At 35.7% G+C, this 26,269-nt stretch overlaps 1 protein-coding gene across 1 annotated transcript; it reads left to right on the top strand.

Annotated features, from left to right (window-relative positions):
- The first annotated feature begins 24,913 nt into the window (after positions 1 to 24,913).
- On the top strand, positions 24,914 to 25,651 carry LOC136070083 (secreted RxLR effector protein 161-like). Its single transcript, XM_065779455.1, has one exon. It carries the CDS (start codon positions 24,914 to 24,916, stop codon positions 25,649 to 25,651), a length of 738 nt encoding a protein of 245 aa, XP_065635527.1.
- Positions 25,652 to 26,269: the final 618 nt, after the last annotated feature.

Genomic DNA, 26,269 nt, shown 5'->3' with positions numbered 1-26,269 from the left:
CCTTTTAATTGTAGGCATTGCAGCTACTATAGACCAATAGGTGAAGACTATCACAAAGCCATGTTTGTGGAGATTAAAAGTGGGTAAGGTGAGATGGGTCCATTCCTTATTGAATTTCGTTTCAAAACGTTTGAAATGGGTGCTCTTATGAATTATGTATACTCTACTAGTACCAAGGAGAGAAAATATCATACTCTAAGATATTCAACCCAAGAAAATTCAACCCTATTATCCAAAACATAAAGCAGAGACTAAGACGCAATTAAAAAATTTCTCATTTCTTTTCCTCCTCTTTCCCCTCCAATTTATCTGCAAACAAACAGACCCAAATGCGGGAAAAAAATAAAAAATAAAAAACCAACACAATCTATCAATTCTTCAAACAGTTACCTTGGACGAAGACTGCAAGAGCTTCCTTCGCTTAGCAAATCCCAAAAGCAACTCACGAAATCAAAGCTAAATTTCCAATCCACGATTGACAATGTGTCCGGTGAGAACTTCTTAAACACCTGATTAACAGGCCTAATTCTCACCACAACCTATCCAAAAACAGAAATAAATATAAATTTTTAAAATGAAAAAAAAAAGTCAGAAAATTTATTTACAAACACAAACCCTAACTCAAAAAATTTAAGGCTAAGCTCAAAAATCATGTACCTTTACCGATGGATCTGGAGGCGGCGATACTTCACACGGACTGTCCAATCTGATAATCTGAATGAATGTGATTATTATATATCAATGAATGTGATATTTTTAGTGATAAAACGAAAGTGAGAACTGAGAAACTATACTTGTGGTTTGGACAATGAAGATTTGATGGTGGTGGAAAGGGACGTTGGAATCGGAGGGTGGAGTGTTCTTGGCATTGAAGAAGAGAAAGCCAGTGAGAAATGAAAAACTGGATAAATTTAGCAAGTGATCAACAAAAACTGGGTTTAAATTTACCTGTGGGGAGTGAGAGTGACAGATGTACGATGGGTGAGGGCTTGAGATCGGAGATGGAGGGTGGAGTGTTTTTGGCATTGAAGAAGAGAAAGCCAGTGAGAAATGAAAACTAGATAAATTTAGCAAGTGATCAACAAAAACTGGGTTTAAATTTACCTGGGGGAGTGAGAGTGACAGATGTACGATGGGTGAGGGCTTGAGATCGGAGATGGAGGGTGAGCACTTGAGATCGGAAAGATGGAGAGTGAGGGCTTAACGGTGACAGATGGAGGGTGTGGGCTTGAGATCAGAGAGATGGGGGGTGAGGGTTGGGTTGAGATCGTAGAGATGAAGGGTGAGGGCTTGAGATCAGAGAGATGGAGGGTGAGGGTTGAGATCGGAGATGGAGGGTAAGGGCTTGAGAAATGGAGGTTGATGTGCAATGGGAGATAGCGCTGAAAAATTTTTAAGTATGCCATTTATACAAAGCCTAAAGCCGCATTTTTAACCCGTGGCTATAGGTAAAGCTAAAGCCACATGTAAGAAATATGGCCACTTCCTAAACTAAAGCTGCATTTTATAAACACGGCTACAGACTAAGTTTATATTCACGTGTATAAAACGCGGCTATAGGGAAGGTAGAGCCTCATTTTTCAAACGCAGCCATAGTGCAGATTAAAAAAAAAAAAATTAAATAGAGATGTACTATAGCCGCATGTTTAAAACATGGCAATAGCTCCAAACTAAAATGTAAAGTTGTGATTTACAACTATGTGTTTTGTTGGCTTTTATTCCGTGCCAAATTTGATTGTAATTACTATCAATTGTTTATACCCTGTATTTGTTGTGGGAATTGTTGTAAGGGGTGTGTGATAGAGAGTGTGTGAAGACTCAAGCAATTTGGAAGCTGATGGAATCTCGCGGGTATCTCGCGACTAAGCTTCCCGCGAAGTGAAGCATGTGCCCTGCACATGCTGGAATGCGAAGAGTCATGACAGATGGAGACAACTGTCTCTCGCGAGTATCTCGCGGGTAAGGCCTTCCTGCGAGACACCCGCGGAGACATGCTGTTCTGCCAGCTGTACTGACTGACTCACACATTTTGCACCTATCCTATATAACCCCATTACCCACAAATGTTGCGGAATGCTTCAGGAGAAAACCCTAGCCAGACACATTTGTAATTAGAGATTGTCATCCCACCTTTCTCTATACACTTGCTTGTGGTATCTCCTCAACCCTTCCCTCTCTATTTCCACACCATTGAGAGGTTGATAGCCCAAACACTTACCACACCTTTTGAGAGTGTTGTGTGACGTTTTGGTGCTGCTGGGAAGTATTGGAAGAAGCCTGAAATGGCAGATGCAACATGGAGCTTGTTGGCGGGATCCGGATAACTAAGACAAGACACGGTTCCGAGAAGCCTTGTTGGAGTAGGAGCTTGGAGGGCTTAGGTACATCGGGTAGATTAGGCTTAGAGGGTCTCTTGCTTACTCATGTATCCCAACTGATTGTCTAGTGGATCGATTTCCGCTTGGAGGGCGGCGGAGAGGTTTTTCGCCGAGTTCTTCGGTTTCCTCTTCGAAAACACATCTTGGTGTTTTCTGTGTTTGCATCTCTCTTCCCTACTCTTTTATATTCCATTACACTGCTGTGTTGTTTAGTTTATGGATTAGAGTAGCTATATTGTTCATCCGCTCGCTTTTACACTATTCCGCACTTTATATTAAAGTTGTGTAAAATCTATCGAGCAGCAATTTTAATCGGGGGTCTAAACAGCTCTTGTGTTTTTCAACACGTTTTCGAGCTTTCATAAAATAATGCCGCTATAGCACTAAAAATCGCAGTTTTAGACATATTCTATAGTTGCATGTTTAAAATGCGGCTATTGTTCAATACTTTAAGCCGCGTTTTTGGTTGTGGACATATTCTATAGCTGCATGTTTAAGACGCAGCTATAGCCCGCCTTTAGCCACGTTTTTGTAAACGTGGATAAAAAAAACACAGCTATAGCTTGCGTGTTTTGTAGTGGAACCAAGCACTTTGTGCATAAGAAGATGCCAATTAAGCTACATGGCTCTTGGCATATAGAGGTAGTTACGAAAGTTAGTAAAGTTAGTGATGATTTGGAAGCTTAAAAAAAAAAAAAAAAACATAGTGGAAAGTTAGTAGAAGCATTTGATTGATTAATATTGTTGGTAGTGGGGTAAGAGTTGGTGTGGCCATGCGAGACTGAATAATTAAACAAAAACATAGACAAACATAATTGCTTCAAACGTCACTTAAACTTAACTTAATTAAATTGTGATACCTACTCACATTATTGATTTATAAGGTTTTGGCCTACCTCTAATACTTTTTTAGAAGGAATCTCCTTTTGTTTTAATGAGATAATGCCACATCACCTAATAACTAAATAAAAGGTGGGGATTAAAACTCACTGTTGTATATATAGGTGTATACAAGGATAGGTTGTAATAATGATGTTTGAGTTTGGAGTATATGGTTTCATAAAGTGAAAATTCAAGTTCTGGAATTTTCTAAGTGAAAATTCGAAAATCAGTATTTTCTATTGGTTGAAACTTTTGCTCGATCGATTGAAAATTGTAAAGAAAAAATCCTGGAGTCTCTGGATGTCTTGATCACTACTTGATTCCTATTTGACTGATCGAAAAGAGTACTCGATCGATCGAAAGTAATTTTTGACAGATCGAAAATCATGAAATAGGATTTTTTGCAAAATTTGCTGGTGATTGTTCAGAAAGGTTGAAGAAATTTCAAACCTTGTTAACGGTTTTATGAAACATTTTAAACTCTCCATATGTGCCTTTTGATGAAGCATAACCTTATGGGTATAAATAGAGGCTTATGTTCACTTGAAAGAATTGTAAGTTTGAAAGAAATACAAGAAATCTTGTGGTCATTCTCCAAAATTGCTATCTATAAAACCCAACATCTTGGTTGTATTCTGGGGACAAATTTGTGATGACCCTTTAGCAACAATAGTGTGGGGGGACAAATATTGTCCAAGGAAAACGATATAATGCTTCCAAGTTATCTATTTTTTGTTTGACTTTTGTGTTAATCTTGTTCATCCATTATTACTTTGTGTAATATCCTCAACACTCACTACCACTTGCTATTATATATTTAAAACAAAATGACATATCCAGTTAAAAATGTACTTGAGGTAAGCCAAACCCGATACATAATGTTATAAATAGCTAAAAAATTGATAATATATAAATTTAGGAACTGAAAGATAATTAATTATAAATTAAAAAGTAATGAATTTATATCTTTAGAAAAGTACAAAATTTATAATAAATGCATTATGCATATTGGTTACATTATTATATTCATCTTTACTTAGTAGTAATAATAATTATTCCTAATTCAATAATTGATAATTTTTTAGTTTTAAAATAATGTCAAGTTTTGGTTCTTTAAAAAAAAAAAAAAAATGAATGTCAAGTTCCCTCTTCACTAAATGATTGAAATGTAACATATAAAAAAAAGTGATTTCGTGATTTTGTGTTTTTGTATTTATTGATATTTTGTTTATGCTAAATAAATGCTTATTTTGATTGTTATTGATGATGCCAAAATCGTCAGTTGGATCACTCGTCCAATCCAAAGCTTTAGACGATCTTGAAGGACCTACAAGATAAAGAGAGCTGATTGAAGAAACCACCGGATTGTGCCCGGTAGAGGAGCCTCCGATGTTTAAGTTAGTATCAACCCATATCTTTTCTACTATAGATAGCATTTTGTAGTGGTTTTTGACATACTTCAGCTAGTGAGACAGATTGTCCTTTTTATAAGTGATTTAGGTAGGGTGATTATTACCTTGATTGTAACATTCTTTGTCTTGATGAGAGTTTATAACTTTTGATGGTTGTTATTGAATGTGTTGAGCGGTTATCTTTGATAGCCTAATAATGATGCATGGTCATCCATATTAATGGATGACCTTAATGATTTTTTTGGACTCATCAGTTGCCCCCCATTCCCGAGTCTGATTTTGCTTTATGCTGGTCAGGCTTAGGGAATATTCTTGACTTGTTTAGATTTAGGCTTCTTTATCTTCAACTACTTTCTTCTTCAGGAATGTTAGTATTTCTGTGACAACTTCTTAGTATCTGCCTTTTGAAGGTTTTTTTGGACGTTTAGGGGATCATAGCTTGATCTTGAGAGTGAGCTAATTTCTTTGGACGATCATTTTTTATCACTGCTGAAGAGCAAGCTAATTGCTTTGGACGACCATTTTTGATCACTTTGATACTTCTTCTTTTATTCATTTTCTAGTTGTCATGTTTGATATTCTTGATTTGCATGTGACTTGCATTTGTATGAGAATCCTTGTCTACTTACACTCGTCTAAGGGTATTTAGTCACTTAGCCACTTTTGGGTAACTTATATCCAGTTACGAGGCTTCATCATTTAGACTTCGTCAGCGATTTACATCAATCTAGTGGAATCTTGTCTTTTTTTTTCTTTTTTTTTTTTCTTTTTTTTTTGTGACGTACATCCATTTAAGGAATCTTGTCACTTAGGCTTCGTTAGTGATTTACATCTGTCTTGGTGGAATCTTATCACTTAGCCATTTTTTGGTGACCTACATCCATTTAAGGAATTTTGTCGCTTAGGATTCATTAGTGATTTACATCCGTCTTGGCGGAATCTTATCGCTTATCCATTTTTTGGTGACTTACATCCATTTAAGAATCTTGTTACTTAGGCTTCGTCAGTGATTTACATCCGTCTTGACGAAATCTTATCGCTTAGCTATTTTTTGGTGATTTACATCCATTTAAGGAATCTTGTCATTTAGGTTTCATCAGTGATTTACATCCGTCTTGGCAGAATCTTATCACTTAGCCATTTTTTGGTGACTTACATCCATTTAAGGAATCTTGTCACTTGTTGCTGGAAAGATTCCTTAACGTTATGTCGTTTTGGACCTTCTTGAGGCCATATTGATATTTGCATTAAGCAGCACATGCACTTGCCAAGACTTAGTTAAACAAGAATTTTAGAACAATTCATATATAAATAGTAAATTAGCAATAGCCTAGGTGAACCTTTTTCTTATTCCCTTGTAATCCTAGAGTTTTACCTCTTTTGTGATCTGTCTTAAATTACGACATTATTTTGTCACATACCTTAATCTTTTTATTGTTGGGATCTTCTTGATAAACTATTCTGTTTTTTAGATGACGAGCTCTTCTCTTTTCAAGATTTTCCAAGTTCAACATGATACTTCATGTCTAAGGCCTAGATCTCTTTTGCTTCAATTTTTTTTTTCGAAGTGCATTCTATATGAATCATAGAGAAGTATAAAAATTGAAGCTATTTGACTGTATGCTTCTTTAAGCTGGTCTTTGTTAGGTGCACTATGTATAATCTTTAAAGCAATTTAAAAATATTTTGGTGAGTTAACGGAGATAGTGGAAATTTATTGACACTTAAACTCATGACCATATTGTGAACACGATCATCTAGCATTTTAAGTTTAGGAGACTTGATAGAACTTCTCAGATTCTTGACGATGAAACATATGCTACTAATAATATAGTCATATTGATTGTGATGATTGTAACAATTTTATAGCAATATTTTCAACATGTTCCACATACACATTTGTAATAATCATGCAAGCTTGTTATTTATTTAGTTTCAATAAAATAATCTCGTGGATAATTTAAAAAGAAAGAAAGAAATGAGTTACCTCAACAAAAGACCTTAAATCTCGATACTACTTTGTAAACACCTCGATCTTTTCATTGTTGTAGTCTTCTTGACGAACTCCTTGTTGTTGAACTCTTACTTAAACAGCTCTTCTTTGTTGGATTTGTACAACTCCATAATTTACAGGAGTTAAACTCAACATTTGTGATGTAGATGGAATTTTCACAACTTTTAGATATATCTCTATTTTCTTCTTGAGGGTTTTTCTTTGTCAAATTATGACATCCCCTTTGAAATTTCTTTTTATGTATGAAGCGCATGCTCTATAGGTAGTTCAACCATTTCCACTTTTTTCTTTGTTTTAGCAATAGTAGAATAGCAAAAGAAATGGACAAACTTAAGATCATTTGATCAGCCAGAGATCAAAAGTCTAAAATAGATTACACTAGCTAGAATAGATATTACTAGTCAAGCCTTTTTAACTTTAGCAAGAAATTATCTAGCCTTTGGTGTCAATTGTGCATGTTTGTACTAATCTTGTAATTTAGCAATTTGTCTTTCCAACAATCATTTTCATAACTAGTACCATATTCTCGTGCAACTATATAACACTTGGCAAAGTGTTTTAAAAAGTGTTGGGATTCAGTGTAAACAAATAAGAGAATAAATTATTGTATATATTCCAGCCCATATGACATGCATGTGCACATTGGTTGCCAAGTTTTGCAGCAATAAAGTAAGCAGAAATAGCCTATCGTCTCATTTGCTTTCTTGTTATGAAATATGTTCCCTTCATTAGTTGACTATGAAATCTGTCAACAACTGTTTAACCACATAGGCACATAGTATACAATTGTTCAACTCTTGGCCCTTAACATAGAAATTATCTAGACAATAACAACTGCAGTGGGGAAATAACTTACCCATAAATAAAGTTGCTAAAAGGAGGGTGTAATATCTTTCCCTCATATTGTGGTTTGAATACTTTTAAAATTTGCTCTATTCTAAGTAAAGCAAGTAATGTTATAATATAAATAAGAGGAAATTCAAGTATAGGGACCTAACCTGCTACGAAAACATATACAATATTCTCAACAATTATTGCGAGTCCATGTCCATGACCTTTTTCTGCTGGAAGATTTATTTTATGTCGAGCTTTTTATTGATCCTTTTTTTTTTTTTTTTTGAGCTTTACTAGCTTCATTTTGCTCCAAAAAAATACTAACAAATAAATAATTTCGATTGTTCTCAAATGATAAGCTTAATATAGAGTACATGTCATTCGGGTCAAAATATATACTTGGCCAACTACTTTAAGGAGCATTCACATGGCCCTTGACTAATTTTCGTCTAATGGAATCACGTGGAAACAATTTGACACTATTTAGTACTTAGAGATAGTAAGCTCTGCTTGTATATCACATATGTAAGTAAGTATTTACTCTGGTGATGTCACGAGTGCGAGCATAAAATAAAAACATCGTACCTGTAGAGTAGCTTCTATTGAATCATACATGTAGATTGTGACACTGTAAGAGTCCCACATTTTTCCCTTTGAATGCTCGAAGGCATGGTCGTGTATAGATTGAACCATTTAAATTCTCCATTCTTAAAGTCAGAGCAACATATATTTATACATGGAAAAGTTTGAATAGAAAAAAAAAAAAAAAAAATCTTTCTATTGCGGAACATTTCAAGGTAAAAAAAATTTCATAATATTTTGAAAATGATTTTTGCTTAACTATTGCAGTTTTTCTATAAGGACTAAAGTTTGTAATTCTTTGGGCCTTTCAACCCTAGTCCCACCTTGCATTCACTTTGAAAATTATTCTGTACGCAAGGCCAAATAGGCCATTCATGCATTTTATTTCTTAAGATTTCTTTTAAATCTTTTTGGGTTTTTTTTTTTTTTTTTTTTTTAGTAATGTGTCATTAGTCAGTTGATGAACTAATAACTCGTTCATAACTATAGAGAGTGTACTTTTTCTATTTCTATACTTTCGTCTTTTACTGTTGTTATCAATAAATACAAATATAAATTTGGGGAATGGCCCTATGACACTGCTTTGCTACCCGTGAATATCAAGTTATCAACCAAGGTATTATCCTTCTGTTGTGTATCATTTATATTCCTTCTTTAGCATAGCATTAATTTGACACATAAAAGGGCACAAACGGATTGTTTTAGTTATAGTAGAAAATGTAATAAAACCCTTTTAATGGCCATAATTAGGATATTAAGGCCACAATATATGACTCATATTTGGCTTTAATGACAAAGATTTAAAAGAGATCATCCTAACTTCTTAGCCATTGACCTTCTTTGAAGTGTGTAGGCTGTAGCAATTAAGGTATTCTTTCCTATTTTAATGCCTATATTTAAGATCATAATTTTGGTAAAAAAAGTTTTGGCTTCATTTTTCTTAAATGCCGAAAGTTATGATACATTATCTTGCGCAATAATATTTGACTTCCTTATTTCCAATCTTATCAAAATGCATTAGGAAAGAAAAGGCCCTGCTAGTTTGCGTAAATAGTAGATATTGAAACATGACAAGAGAGTTTAATGGACATACCTGCTATGCTTTGCTGCTTCTTTCACCGTTGAGTAATAATTTCTTTATAGCCCAAATATTTTCTACTAAGTGTAAATTATACAGCTTTATTAGTGGTTGGTTGTTGAACTAGTCTTCCTTGTGGAAATAAAAGTCCACGAAGCATCAACCGTAGGAGGCAATATGTGTGTTTTGGACCTTTCCAAGAGCTTTTGTTGATTGACCTGAAGGATTACACTCAATGGATGGATTAGTGGGTTAGCCCGTGGAATGCATCCATTTAACTGGGTGAATATTCTTCCCAAAAAAAAAAAAAAAAAAAAAAAAACATGCATCCTTCACCAGCAAAACGACGAAGGTGCTCCAGTAGTGTATTAGAGATTCAGATGGGAGGATTCCTTGATTGGAGTGTTATTTTGGGTTATTTGGTACTATAATTTAGCGTCCATTACTCCAAATTGAAAAAGAGTAACCCTTTGTTGCAGGAAGAGCTTAATAACTAATCTTTTCTCACAGACGGCGCCAAACTGATGATGCCAAAATCGTCAGTTGGATCACTCGTCCAATCCAAAGCTTTAGATGATCTTGAAGGACCTGCAAGATAAAGAGAGCTGATCGAAGAGACCACTGGATTGTGCCCGGTGGAGGAGCCTCCGATGCTTAAATTAATATTAGCCCATATCTTTTCTACTATAGATAGCATTTTGTAGTGGTTTTTGACATACTTCAGCTAGTGAGACAGATTGTCTTTTTTATACGTGACTTAGGTAGTTGTTGTACATAAATTAAGGTGATTATTACCTTGATTATAACATTCTTTATCTTGATGAGAGTTTATAACTTTTGATGGTTGTTATTGAATGTGTTGAGCGGTTATCTTTGATGGCCTACTAACGATGCATAGTCGTCCATATTAATGGATGACCTTAATGATTTTTCTGGACTCATTAGTTATGATTTTTTTTTTTTTTTTTTGAACTCCGCCCACTCCACATCTTGGAATCCTGACTAGTAGGGATTGATTCTACATCTTAGCTTCCTGGAATAAATAGAGACGACTTAAAGCAAGAGGCTTGCACCTAACTTAAACAGGGGCATTGAACTGGTCGTCGTTCTTTATGCCTACAAAAAGTTTTTAAACTCTGCCCACCCCACATCTAGGAATCCTGACTAGGAGGGATGGATTCTACATCTTAGCTTCCTGGAATAAATAGAGACGACTTAAAGCAAGAGACTTGCACCTAACTTAAACAGGGGCATTGAAACTGGTCGTCGTTCTCTATGCCTACAAAAGGTACAGGATTGCTAGAAACCTATAGCACATCCAAGCATAAAATAAAATAAAAATATTTTCTTGCTGCGAAACAAATCTGTGGTGATATGGACTTACATGGGATGCTAATGCAGATCTCACTGATTGGAGTGATAACATCAACAATTGTGGCAACAACTGCAGCAGAAGCAGCTCTAGCCAAGCCTGACTGCGACTACATGTGTGGAGAAGTAAAAATACCATATCCATTTGGCTTGACTGATGGCTGTTATCTAAATGAGAAATTTTACATTACTTGTGAGGACAATGTAACAGCCAAGACAGGTAAGTTAACTGTTAAAAGCATATCCATTGACGATCATGAGTTGCGTGTCTTGAACTTTGTAGCCCATCGCTGCTACAATAAGACTGGTGGATTAGTCGACGGCATTAAAACCAGGCTCACAACTGGCAGGTATACCATTTCCAACACCAAAAATAAGTTTACAGTTGTTGGGTGTGACACTTACGCATACCTTACGGGTACACAAAAAGGAGAAAATTACTCGATCGGGTGCATGTCTCTATGTAATAGCCTACTCAATGTGGTCAATGGCTCATGCTCTGGTGTTGGGTGCTGCGAGGTAGAGATTCCCGATGGATTAAAATCTATACAAATGAAAGTACGCAGCTATGATAATCACACAGATGTATGGGACTTCAATCCCTGTGGCTATGCTTTTGTTGCTGAACGAGGCCGGTTCGATTTCTCCTCTGCTTATCTCAAAAATCTTACATATGAAGAGCTCCCTATGGTGCTTGAATGGGCAATTGGAAATGAGACATGTAAAGAAGCAGCTCAAAATAAAACGGCTTTCGCATGTAAGACGAATAGTTACTGCCAAGACCTCGAAACCACGCCGGGGTATCGTTGCAAGTGTGAGCGAGGTTACCAAGGGAACCCATACCTCCCTGATGGTTGCCGAGGTACGTATTATGCAATTATAAAGCTTCCAAAATGAATTTCAAATATCAATTGAGGTACTTAATTTCTCTTTCATTTTGATGTATGTGTTTGTGGCTTGGTATTGTTCACTTCATTTGCAGACATTAACGAATGTGAGGATCCAAATCTCAATAATTGCACAATAGCAAAACATTGTGTTAACACCCCAGGGAATTATAGTTGTCGTTGCCCCAAGTGGCACCACGGGAGCGGAAGAAAAGATGGTGAAGGTTGTGAAGCGAATCTCTTGCTAGTGTTTAAGATTGCTATTGGTAAGTATATTTATTGAATTGTATTATCAATTTAGCACTTGGATTGCCAAATAAATACTAGCTTCAAAATTTTGTTAAATTTTAAATGCTACTACCTCTTTAAAGTTTTGACCGTTCAAAATTAAATCCATCTATAAACTTATAGAAAGAGGTTTATAGTTTGTACTGTATATTCAAAAATTAGATCCTTTTAAATATACACTACTATTAGTCTTTTTAAGACTTTTTTTCCAAAAAATTTCACCAAATTCAGTCAACGTTCTCTCCAAAAAAAAAAAAAAAAAAAAAAGCTCATTTCTGAGGAAAACCGTCGACCTACTCATCACATGTCATCATCTGATCATGTATTGGCTACACCATCTCCACAGCCTCCCATTGTTGCATTCACTACTCCTTCACGAATAAACTTTCGGCATCCCACCTCTCAGTCTTCCAAAGGTACTCGCTGCAAGTTTTGCCGTGCTAAAGGCCATGACATCTCAGTTTGTTTCGCAAACTGCAAAAATTTATGGCAAAAAGAAGCAGAATAAAGCTTCTCTTCCCGCGGCAACTGCTGTATGTCCTTCTGATCCATCGGTTCCTACAGGTCCATATTTGGCTTCCTCACTTACTACGGCTGATATTGAGGCAGTTGTTCAATAGATTTTATCCCGCACTTTCACTGCCCTTTCTGTCACCTCAAGTAAACAACCTTGGTTTTTTGATACTGCATGTTGTAACCATATAACTCCTGATAAATCCCAATTTTCTGATAAGGCACCCTTAGAACATCCAATCACCATTTACACTGCTGATGGAACGCTTATGCCTATTAGTCATAAAGGAACAATCTCTTCTCCTTGTTTATCCCTTAGTGACACTTTTCATATCCCAAAGTTATCCCTCAATTTGCTTTCTGTTGGTCAACTTTGTGAATTAGGCGTAGATCTTCTATTTACTAATCATGGTGTGGATGTGCAGGATCCCCGGACAGGTCAAGTTCTTGGGACAAGCCGTAAGGTTGGTCGCATGTTTGAGATTCATGACTTGATGATTCCTTCACAAGTTATTTCTACAGCTGCTACCACTGCCACCTCTTGACCTGATCTATGGCATGCTCGTCTTGGTCATCCATCGTTATCTCGTCTTCAGTTGTTAGCTTCTCAAGGTCATTTAGGTTCAGTTCAGTTTCAAAAATTGATTGTACTTCCTATCATTTTGGCAAACAAATAAAATTACCCTTTAATAATAGTGACTCATTTTCTTCTGCACCTTTTGATCTTATACATTCTGATATTTGGGGTCCTGCACCTTTTCCTACTAAGGGGGGATCTAGATATTTTGTCATATTTGTGGATGATTTTTCTCGATATACTTGGATTTATCTGCTTCACCATAGGTCTGAACTCGTGTCTATTTACCAAACATTTCATAAAATGATTGAAACACAGTTCAATCGCACCGTCAAAGTTTTTCGATTAGATAATGCTCAAGAATATAATGATAAATCTTTCCTATCCTTTTTAGACAATCATGGTACACTTTCTCAGTGATCTTGTCCTTACACCTCTCAACAAAATGGTCGTGCAGAACGAAAACATCCTCACATTCTTGATGTTGTCCCACCCTTCTCATTTCTGCCTCTCTTCCTGAGCGCTTTTGGGGTAAGGCTGCACTCACTGCTGTATACACCATTAATCGTATCCCTTCACCAATTACACACAACAAATCACCATTTGAGCTTCTCTATGGTCAAACCCCGACTACTCCTCTCTTCGGGTTTTTGGTTGTGCTTGCTTTGTCTCTTTTCCTCCTCATGAACAAACAAAGCTCCAACCTCGTGATCGTCTCTGTTGTTTCCTTGGTTATGGTGTATCTCAAAAGGGGTTTCGCTGCTATGATCCCATTTCTCATCGTCTTCGTGTCTCTCGTCATGTTGAGTTTTGGGAACATCATCCTTTCACAAGTCTTCAGAAGTTTCCTACATCCTCTTCCTCTGAGTCTCCCATTTTTACTGATCTTTTCCTCCCTCTCTATCCTGAACCTGTGGAGGATTCTTCAACATCGGCTACATTTCCAGATGACTCATCTCCAATTTTGTCCCCGGCATATGACCTATCTGTCTTGGATCTTGTGGCACCACCTTCTCCTAAGTCTCCTGATGGTCCTGAACTTCGTCGTTCCACTCGGATAAGTATTCCTCCCTCTTATCTCTCTAATTATCACTGTTGTTTTGCCCTTGCCACCCTCTATGAACCTCACACCTATCGTGAGGCCCATACTGACCCTCTTTGGCAGCAAGCTATGAATGATGAACTAGATGCCCTTCATAAAAATCACACTTGGGATATGGTTGATTTGCCTTCTGGTCAGTTTGTAGTAGGTTATAGGTGGGTTTACAAGATCAAGACCAAGGTTGATGGATCTGTTGAACGATACAAGGCTCGCCTAGTTGCCAAGGGCTTTACCCAGGAGTATGGCATTGACTATGAGGAAACATTTGCTCCTGTTGCTCGCCTTACATTTGTCAGATGTCTCATTGCTGTGGCTGCTGTTCACCATTGGCCTCTTTATCAAATGGATGTGAAGAATGCTTTCCTCAATGGAGACCTTCAAGAAGAAGTGTACCTGCAACCACCTCCTAGCTATCCACACTCAGGCAGTCAAGTTTATCGCCTTCGCCGTGCTCTTTATGGCCTCAAGCAGGCTCCTCGTGCTTGGTTTGAAAAGTTTAGCATAGTTGTTGCTCAGCAGGGTTTCACTTCGAGTCCTCATGACACTGCTCTCTTCGTCCGAAGATCCTCTGCTGGTATCACTCTTATTCTTCTCTATGTTGATGATATGATTATTACTGGAGATGATTCTGCAAGTATCCTCTCTCTTCAGCACTTCCTTATTCAGCATTTTGAGATGAAAGATTTGGGCACTCTTAGCTATTTTCTTGGGCTTGAGGTTACCTCATCCTCTGATGGATACTATCTTTCCCAAGCTAAATATGCTTCTCATCTTCTCTCCAAAGCCGGTATCACTGACAACAAGACTGTTTCCACTCCTTTGGAATACAATGCAAAGCTCACACCCTTGGATGGTGAACCTATATTTGATGCTACTCGTTATCGTTAGTTGGTTGGTAGTTTGATTTATCTCACTGTTACTCGTCCGGATATTTCACATGCCGTGGGTATGGTTAGTAAGTTCATGGATGCCCCTCGTTCTGTCCACTATGCTGCTGTTCTTCAAATTCTTTGATATGTCAAGGGTACACTTTATCATGGTCTACACTACTCCTCTCGGTCTTCTTTTGAGCTTTATGCTTATTCAGATGCGGACTAGGCAGGTGATCCGACTGATCGATGCTCCATCACAGGTTTCTGTTTCCTGTTGGGTACTTCTCTTATCTCATGGCGTAGCAAAAAGCAGGAAGTACTAAGGTTGAGTATCGTGCCCTTGCCAACACCACCTGCGAGCTTGTCTGGCTTCACTGGCTCCTAGCTGACATGGATGCTCCACAACCCACTGCTACTCCTTTTTATTGTGACAATCATAGTGCTATCTACATTGCTCATAATGATGTCTTCCACGAATGCACTAAGCACATTGAGATTGATTGCCACATCACTCGCCAGCATCTCAAGAAAGGCAATCTCAAGTTGTTCTCCATCTCAGTTGCTGACCAGCCTGCTAATATCTTCACCAAGTCTCACCCGCTTGGTCGTCTTCGAGATCTTATATCCAAACTCCAATTGGCTTCCTCCTTGCCACCTCGAGTTTGAGGGGGGATGTTAGTGTATAGATTAGGCTAGATTAGCCCATTGGGCTTAGCCCAGTATATTACTTATACTGCACTCATGTTACTTGTACTACACACATACCTGGCCTATATAAGGCTCTCTTTTGTACATTGTTTTACACACATCAATATACAGATTATTCAATCATTCTCTCTCGCTTTATATTGTTAACACTAATTAACCTCAATTTAAGGTGTTATTAACTACTAAACTATTTAGATAAGATGGAACTCCAAGGGATTCCAATAACTCTCAGACTTCTTATCCAAATAGGTTTATTTATTTTTATATATATATATATATATATATCTCTTTTTTTATAACTTCTCTTATCATTTTCCTTAACTGATAAGGAGACTAAAGATTTTAATTCCCTAATCTTTCTGTAATTGAAATAAAAATAAATGAGAATTGCACGTCCTAAACATATGCACGGAATGTATACAGTTTCCACATTGTGCAGGTTATTGTTTCATCTCTTAACTTTGGGTAGCATTCTTTGTTTGGCCACATAATTACACCTTACACCAACCCTATCATGACACCATGTGCTTATCCTCATCACCTCCCAAAGCTAATAATAATAATTAATAATGATGATGTACAATGATGATCATAAAATAAAATCGGGGTACTACACTATTAATATTCACTCTCATTCTACCGCTATTACGTGCTAGCAAGTGAAGAAGTTCTAGTCTTAAGAACAATATGATAGGAAAAGGGATGGAATTTGATAAAAGACTTCCATTTGGTGGAAGACAAACCACAGTAAAATAGCAAATTCTTCAACCCTGGCTTAATGCCATGAACCTTTATTTAAAGAGCAACAATCTCCTAAAATAACTAGATAATTATTCAAATATTGAAATAGAGATAAGATACCTAGATAACTAGGACTACTAAAATAAAGATAAAATAACTAGTAGAAAGGATAGTAATAAATACTACTAGCCTCTGAGCACATGCATGCTTAGAGGCTCTTCTATTTTTTTTTTTTTTTTGGATAAATGTTAATAATTTACATCTATTATAATTTAAATTTTTTATTTTTATTTTTCAAACAAATAAAAAGGATAAACTTTAAAGATAAGCAGTAATTGTAATTTGCTTTTTAAACACGAAGAGAAAAAAATCTTAAATTTTAGAAATTCTCTTTTTGAATTCAAAATGAAATTTGTTATTTAATATTTATAACCCTATTTCTAAGTGAAGTTACCCTTCATTAATTAGGATATTTTTAAACCACATAGAAGTCTAGTTCAAAGAGGAGGATTATATATATATATATATATATAAGGACTCTCAAACTACTCAAATAATGATAAGATAACTAGTAGAAATGACAATAATAAATACTATATAATAAGGACTCTCAAAGGTTGGGCAATAGTAGGAATCTCATGAGACATTTACATGGTACCTCATCACAATATCTCTAAAGCATAAGAGTTTTGGTTTAAGCATAATGCACCATTAATTGTCTTGGAACTTTGAAATGATTATGTAAAGCTGAATTTATTCAATTATGTGTTGGCTTTATTCCGTGCCAAATTTGCTTGTAACTCAGCATTTAGAGACCCTGTATTTTGGTGGGAATAATGTAAGGGTTGTGTGTGAGAGAATGTGAAGATTTGATCAAGAGTGTGCAACAAGAAGTGACTCGCGACTGACTCGCGAGTGGTGACTCGCCAAAATGAAGCACACATGTGAAGCATGCAGGAAGTTGAAGAGTCAGGCTAACTGGATCACTACAGGAAAAAAAGTACAGTCTGGCCTAGTCTAGTAACTGGTGACTGGAACTCGCAACTCATCCGAGTCGCAAAGTGAGTCGCCAGTGCACCCTGTTTTGTTGTAAACTGACTTTTCACATTTCATCTCATACCCTACTATCAATTCCTTTATACCCACGAAATGTTGAGAGCTTCTAGAGAGAATTTTAAGAAAGAAACCCTAAAGAAAAACAAGATTGATTCATCCACAATCTTATACACTTGATTCTCCAAATTCCTCTACTCTCACCCTTTCCATTGTCATACCCATGAGAGGATTATAAACCAAATCCTTACCTCACCAAATTCAAAGTAGTGAGAAGGTTCTTGGTGTTTGGAAAACAATTCAGGAGAGACCAATTCATATTGATTGATGCAATGGGCTAATTGCGGGATCCAGTAACTTAGAGAAGACATAATTCAGCATAACCTTATTGGAGCAAGAAGCATGGAGGGCTTAGGTGCATCAGGTAGATTAGGCTTGAAGAGTCTATTGCCATTCATGTATCGCAACTGATTTTCTAATGGATCATTTACCACTTGGAAGGCGGCGGAGAGGTTTTTTGCTGAGTTCTTTGGTTTTCTCTTCGATAACATGTGCTGGTGTTATCTTGTGTTTGCATCTCTCTTTCCCTTACTCTTAGCTTTTAATTTATGCTGGTTGTGATTAATTAATGGCTTAGAGTAGTTTGATAATTTGGGTACTGCTTATATTTCATATGTTGCACATATATTGTTTGAATATAAGCTTGCTTTGGAAAATTTGTTTTCGGGGGTCTAAATATTCACAAGTATTTTATACACTAAGTGAGTTTTCAATTGGTATTAGAGCGGGTAAACTTTGACGAATTTTTATATCCTTAGTGTGATCCTAGACCCCTTGTAGCTATGGATGAAGTTATAGAAAATGCTATGTTGAATTGTGGTGCAAATGTTTGTGATAATGACTATGAATATTTTTAAAGTTTGTCCTAACAATGAATTCTTAGAGTTATTAAAAACAAAGAGACATGCTAGAATGTTTGTTCATATGCTAAAGTATCTTGAACACAAGAACCATGTCTTACATAATAGTCTATGTGAGTCAAATTCATTGATTGAGAAGTATAAAAGAAGAAATAGAATAATATTGTGTGACAAAGTTGATCACCATAAAAAGAGAATTCAATCAAGTAAGAGAATAGAAAATGAAGATGATTTTTTTTTTTTAGTTTAAGAATGCTTATCTCATGCTTGCTTGATTATGCACACCTATTTGAAAGTATTCAATTCTTGTTTATGATATCTTGATAGTGGATGCTCTTGTCATATGATAGGAGATAAATCATTATTTAAGTTTCTCAAAGAGAAGGTTGGTGACTATGTAGCATTTGGGGATGGAAGTCATGCTCAAGTTCTTGGCAAAGGGACTATTGAGATACTAGGGCTACTTCTATTGAAAGATGTGTTGGGAAAATACATATTTGTATTGCATACAAAATATACGCAGTAGAAACTTAACGGATCTATTTCATTCGTAATTAATAACATGTACTACGTAAATTTCAGAATATATGATCAAGAGAGTGTACCTTGGTGTGGTAAGTTTCAAAATAAGATTAGAAGTACTTGAGAACACTTTTAATCTTCACTCTAATTCCACTAACGCCCAAGAAGTGTGGTCGCTCAATCAGTTTCTATGAATGTGTTCAAGAGAGAATAGAGAGTGTCCAACACTCACATTCAAACGATTTCATTCTCACTTACAAAATTTTGTATGCCTCTTGGGTCATTCCAATTAGGCTTTAGAATGTGGCTTGAAGTGGGACCAAAAGGGAACAAATAAGACTCTAGCTTCAATTGGCCTTGGGTTTTTCTGTCAACTCTTGACAAGTCCAAAGTTACCATTAATTATATTTAATACCACTATATAAATATAATTGCACTCTAGGCCTTATTAATAAATTATATCCCAAGACTTTATTATACATGCAACCCTTTTATGAAATATTCATAGTAATACAAAGTCATAAAAGTAGACTGCCACTTTGAAGATTACTACATCTTAATACTTGAGTACCAGGTTTAATCCTTTAAATTATTCATCATATATTTATGAAATCTAATTTCATAAATATATACTTTAGTAACTCTTTACAAAAGTTTTTAGGCCTAACACTCTGAATAACCGAACTCATTAAACTTATCTCAAGGGAATATTTTATATCTTCGTTAAGAGATTATGAATTTCATCTTGAAAATATATGTTCCATCAACNTTGAATTCAAAATGAAATTTGTTATTTAATATTTATAACCCTATTTCTAAGTGAAGTTACCCTTCATTAATTAGGATATTTTTAAACCACATAGAAGTCTAGTTCAAAGAGGAGGATTATATATATATATATATATATAAGGACTCTCAAACTACTCAAATAATGATAAGATAACTAGTAGAAATGACAATAATAAATACTATATAATAAGGACTCTCAAAGGTTGGGCAATAGTAGGAATCTCATGAGACATTTACATGGTACCTCATCACAATATCTCTAAAGCATAAGAGTTTTGGTTTAAGCATAATGCACCATTAATTGTCTTGGAACTTTGAAATGATTATGTAAAGCTGAATTTATTCAATTATGTGTTGGCTTTATTCCGTGCCAAATTTGCTTGTAACTCAGCATTTAGAGACCCTGTATTTTGGTGGGAATAATGTAAGGGTTGTGTGTGAGAGAATGTGAAGATTTGATCAAGAGTGTGCAACAAGAAGTGACTCGCGACTGACTCGCGAGTGGTGACTCGCCAAAATGAAGCACACATGTGAAGCATGCAGGAAGTTGAAGAGTCAGGCTAACTGGATCACTACAGGAAAAAAAGTACAGTCTGGCCTAGTCTAGTAACTGGTGACTGGAACTCGCAACTCATCCGAGTCGCAAAGTGAGTCGCCAGTGCACCCTGTTTTGTTGTAAACTGACTTTTCACATTTCATCTCATACCCTACTATCAATTCCTTTATACCCACGAAATGTTGAGAGCTTCTAGAGAGAATTTTAAGAAAGAAACCCTAAAGAAAAACAAGATTGATTCATCCACAATCTTATACACTTGATTCTCCAAATTCCTCTACTCTCACCCTTTCCATTGTCATACCCATGAGAGGATTATAAACCAAATCCTTACCTCACCAAATTCAAAGTAGTGAGAAGGTTCTTGGTGTTTGGAAAACAATTCAGGAGAGACCAATTCATATTGATTGATGCAATGGGCTAATTGCGGGATCCAGTAACTTAGAGAAGACATAATTCAGCATAACCTTATTGGAGCAAGAAGCATGGAGGGCTTAGGTGCATCAGGTAGATTAGGCTTGAAGAGTCTATTGCCATTCATGTATCGCAACTGATTTTCTAATGGATCATTTACCACTTGGAAGGCGGCGGAGAGGTTTTTTGCTGAGTTCTTTGGTTTTCTCTTCGATAACATGTGCTGGTGTTATCTTGTGTTTGCATCTCTCTTTCCCTTACTCTTAGCTTTTAATTTATGCTGGTTGTGATTAATTAATGGCTTAGAGTAGTTTGATAATTTGGGTACTGCTTATATTTCATATGTTGCACATATATTGTTTGAATATAAGCTTGCTTTGGAAAATTTGTTTTCGGGGGTCTAAATATTCACAAGTATTTTATACACTAAGTGAGTTTTCAATTGGTATTAGAGCGGGTAAACTTTGACGAATTTTTATATCCTTAGTGTGATCCTAGACCCCTTGTAGCTATGGATGAAGTTATAGAAAATGCTATGTTGAATTGTGGTGCAAATGTTTGTGATAATGACTATGAATATTTTTAAAGTTTGTCCTAACAATGAATTCTTAGAGTTATTAAAAACAAAGAGACATGCTAGAATGTTTGTTCATATGCTAAAGTATCTTGAACACAAGAACCATGTCTTACATAATAGTCTATGTGAGTCAAATTCATTGATTGAGAAGTATAAAAGAAGAAATAGAATAATATTGTGTGACAAAGTTGATCACCATAAAAAGAGAATTCAATCAAGTAAGAGAATAGAAAATGAAGATGATTTTTTTTTTTTAGTTTAAGAATGCTTATCTCATGCTTGCTTGATTATGCACACCTATTTGAAAGTATTCAATTCTTGTTTATGATATCTTGATAGTGGATGCTCTTGTCATATGATAGGAGATAAATCATTATTTAAGTTTCTCAAAGAGAAGGTTGGTGACTATGTAGCATTTGGGGATGGAAGTCATGCTCAAGTTCTTGGCAAAGGGACTATTGAGATACTAGGGCTACTTCTATTGAAAGATGTGTTGGGAAAATACATATTTGTATTGCATACAAAATATACGCAGTAGAAACTTAACGGATCTATTTCATTCGTAATTAATAACATGTACTACGTAAATTTCAGAATATATGATCAAGAGAGTGTACCTTGGTGTGGTAAGTTTCAAAATAAGATTAGAAGTACTTGAGAACACTTTTAATCTTCACTCTAATTCCACTAACGCCCAAGAAGTGTGGTCGCTCAATCAGTTTCTATGAATGTGTTCAAGAGAGAATAGAGAGTGTCCAACACTCACATTCAAACGATTTCATTCTCACTTACAAAATTTTGTATGCCTCTTGGGTCATTCCAATTAGGCTTTAGAATGTGGCTTGAAGTGGGACCAAAAGGGAACAAATAAGACTCTAGCTTCAATTGGCCTTGGGTTTTTCTGTCAACTCTTGACAAGTCCAAAGTTACCATTAATTATATTTAATACCACTATATAAATATAATTGCACTCTAGGCCTTATTAATAAATTATATCCCAAGACTTTATTATACATGCAACCCTTTTATGAAATATTCATAGTAATACAAAGTCATAAAAGTAGACTGCCACTTTGAAGATTACTACATCTTAATACTTGAGTACCAGGTTTAATCCTTTAAATTATTCATCATATATTTATGAAATCTAATTTCATAAATATATACTTTAGTAACTCTTTACAAAAGTTTTTAGGCCTAACACTCTGAATAACCGAACTCATTAAACTTATCTCAAGGGAATATTTTATATCTTCGTTAAGAGATTATGAATTTCATCTTGAAAATATATGTTCCATCAACACTAAATATGGTTGTCCAACATACTAAGGTTTTGATCGTGACTTTAGATCTTACTCTTGATATATCAAAAAAACTTACATTTCATGATCATTTCCATTATTCTCTTAGGATTAAGAGTTCATATAAATAAAATTCATGAGGTTTATTATTCATTTGACATTCGTTAGGAGAATAATAAGTCTCACAGTGGTCCAGTTCAATATGTTTTAGCTCTTAAAAAATATCAACTAGAAGTCTCCACTTTTATGATCAAGACAAATCATCTTAGTCGATATGTTATAGTTTTCACAGATGAAATGCCCAATTTCATTGTTGACTACGTACTAAAATTCTGAGTTTACAAAAAACTTGTAACTTATATTTTCTTTGACTAAATCACATAAATCACATACTATGCATCTTATGAACTAAATAATAATGTCCAAATATTCAGGTTACCATTATTTTAGATAATAATAAAACAACTTATTAATCACAACATTAAGTTATACATAATGTCATACATAGCATCACACAATAGGATTTAAGGACACATATCCTAACAAGGTGTTCTATATATCAAAGGGCTTAAGGCGAATATCTTGAGCATCACTCAAATATGTGATGAGGACTTTCTTGTTCAATTCTCAAAGAAGGGGTGTGTGATCATAAATGAAGTAGGGATTCAAGTCTTGGAGGGATATAGGACTACCAACAATTGCTATGGTGTAGTTCCTACACTGTATATATCTTGTAGGACAGTCTGAGTCTATGTGTTGGAACTTTGGTATTAAAGATTCGGCCATGCAAACTTCAAATAAGTGGCGAAAGTGTCCAAACTTGAAGCCATTGTGGGGCTCCTAAAATTCGGGAAGGTGGAGAAGACCATTTGTGGCACTTGTCAAATGGGAAAACAAACAAAGGCGAATCATCAAAAGGTGAATGTGATCTCTATATCACGTTGCTTAGAGCTTCTCCATGTTGATTTAATGGGGCCCACAAGAACAGAAAGCTTAGGAAGAAAACGGTATATCATGGTCATTGTCGATGATTTCTCAAGATATACATGGGTGGAATTTCTTAGAGAGAAATTGAAAGCATGTGAGAAGATGGAGAATCTTTGTAAGAGGCCTCAAAATGAGAAAGGTGTACCAATTTTTAAGATAAGAAGTGACCATGGCAAGGAGTTTGAGAATGCAAAATTTAAGTCTTTTTCTGAGAAGAATGGGATCAAGAAAGAGTTTTTAGCTCCTAAAACTCCTTAACAAAATGGGGTGGTTGAAAGGAAGAACCGGGTTATTCAAGAAATGGCAAGAGTTATGCTACTCAACAAGCAAATTCCTCAAAAAATTTGGGGGGAAGCCGTGAACACCTCATGTCACTTTGGTAATATAATATTCTTTTAAGCAGGAGCAAAGAAGACTGCATATGAGATTTGGAATGGGAAGAAGCCAAAAGTGAAATACTTCCGAGTCTTTGGGAGTTAGTGTTACATTCTAAATGATCGGGAGAACCTTGGAAAATTTGATGCAAAAAGTGATGAAGTTATCTTTCTTGGGTACTCAACCACTAGTCGGGCATATAGAGTCTTCAATAAGAGAACAAAAATGGTGATGGAGTCCATCAATGTGGTTATTGATGATGCCATAACAAACGTAGCAAATAATGATAGTGGAGAAGGAACAAGCTCCAAAGAACCTATCATTGAGATTGAAGCCTAAGATGTTGAAGTGGAAGAATGTTCACTGGAAAGAGAATCTACTCCCACAAAATCTAGAATGGAGATAAGATCATTGTCTAGATCCTCAAGCCCTCTCACCCCTTTGAAAATTCATCCTCCTATCTCTCAGAATGATGAAGTATCCACCTCAAAGAAGCCATCATCTAGAATGGTTAAGAATCATAACCAAATGGATTTTTAGAAATAAGACTAATGAGGATGGTGATATAATAAGAAATAAGTCTCAGTTGGTGGCTCAAGGTTACACTAAAGTAGAATGACTAGATTTTGATGAATCTTTTGCTCCCGTAGCTAAACTTGAGTCTATTCGCATCTTTTTGTCCATTGCATGTATTATGGATTTCAAACTCTACCATATGGATGTAAAATGTGCCTTTCTCAATGGGTTCCTTAATGAAGAAGTCTTTGTTAAACAACCATAAGGTTTCCAAGATCCTCACTTCCCAAATCATGTTTTGAGATTGAAAAAGGCACTCTATGGATTAAAACAAGCACCTAGAGCATGGTATGATTGGCTTATAAATTATCTCTTGGATAGAGGATTTCAAAGAGGGTATGCCGACCGGACCTTGTTTATGAAGAAAGATGAGAACTATCTTTTTGTAGCTCAAGTGTATGTTGATGACATAGTGTTTAGAGCCATCATAAATGCCCGTGCTATAGAGTTTTTTGAAGAAACGAAGAAGGAATTCGAAATGAGTATGGTGGGGGAACTTACATTTTTCTTGGGTTTTCAAGTTAAACAAAGGAAGGATGGTATATTCATCTCTTAAGAAAAATATGTTAGAAATCTTGTCAAGAATTTTGGACTAGATTCCAAAATGCATGGCTCCACTCCCATGAATTCATTTACCAAACTTAGTCTTGATTCTTCCGGGATAGAAGTAAGTCCAACTTTGTATAGGAGCATCATTAGAAGTCTCCCATATCTCACTGCAAGCAAGCCGGACATTGTGTTTATTGTGGGAGTATGTGCTCATTATCAAGCAGCTCCAAAGGAGTCTCACTTGACGGTTGTGAAAAGAATCATATGCTATATTAATAGCACTCCCGAGTATGGTCTATGGTACTCAAAAGACTCTAATGATTGTCTAGTTGGTTACTTAGATGCAAATTGGGTAGGAAGTGTTGATGATCGAAAGAGCACTTCGGATGGATGTTTCTATCTCAGAAACAATCTTTTATCATGGATGAGTAAGAAGCAAAACTCGGTTTCTCTATCTACAGCTAAATCTAAGTATATAGCTGCTAGGAGTTGTTGTACTCAACTTCTTTGGATGAAGAAACTTCTTCATGACTATGGGATTCCTCAAGAAACGATGAGTGTGTTTTGTGACAACACTAGTGCCATAAATCTTTCCAAGAATCCTGTTCAGCACTCAAAGTCCAAGCACATAGAGATTTGCTATCACTTCATCCGTGATTTGGTGGAAGATAAAATCGTATGTCTTGAATTCATCCACACAGACAACCAAAAGGTAGACATCTTCACCAAACCTCTCGATGGTCCTTGGTTCGAATCACTTCGTAAGACCATTGGTGTCAGTATCATTCCCTGAATCTCTTGCGTGTTGTGTGTTTTACATATCAATCTTAAATTGGTCTTAATTAAGTAAAGCACACACTATTTTGTTGAAAGCATATTTTTATTGTTTTTGTTGTTTAAAAGCTTTGGTTGTTTGTTTTTTTTTATTATTCTTTACTTACTTTGTGTCAAAAATCCAAAAACACATAAAAAGTATCATATTCAAAAAGTTTGATCGACGATGTTGTGCATTGTCACATGCAAGTTTAGCCTTGTACCTTCGTACTAATGGCTTTGTGCATTAATGAACTTAGCTTGTTCTCTATGCATTTGTATCTTTGTGGGAAACATCTTGACATCTATGTGATTGTTGTAAATAGATTTTCAAACTTGTCATGAATGATTATTCAAAAGCTTTGGTTGTTTGTTGTTTTTTATTATTCTTTACTTACTTTGTGTCAAAAATCCAAAAACACATAAAAAGTATCATATTCAAAAAGTTTGATCGACGATGTTGTGCATTGTCACATGCAAGTTTAGCCTTGTACCTTCGTACTAATGGCTTTGTGCATTAATGAACTTAGCTTGTTCTCTATGCATTTGTATCTTTGTGGGAAACATCTTGACATCTATGTGATTGTTGTAAATAGAT

This window comes from Quercus suber, unplaced genomic scaffold (genome assembly GCF_002906115.3).
Source record: "Quercus suber isolate HL8 unplaced genomic scaffold, Cork oak 2.0 scaffold_11, whole genome shotgun sequence".
Taxonomy (NCBI): domain Eukaryota; kingdom Viridiplantae; phylum Streptophyta; class Magnoliopsida; order Fagales; family Fagaceae; genus Quercus; species Quercus suber.
The sequence above is the reverse complement of the archived record's forward strand: the minus strand, read 5'-3'. Positions and strand labels throughout refer to the sequence as shown.

What these genes read in the sequence shown, in the direction of transcription:
- LOC136070083 (XM_065779455.1), top strand. Translation starts at nt 24,914, where the DNA reads ATGCATGGCTCCACTCCCATGAATTCATTTACCAAACTTAGTCTTGAT.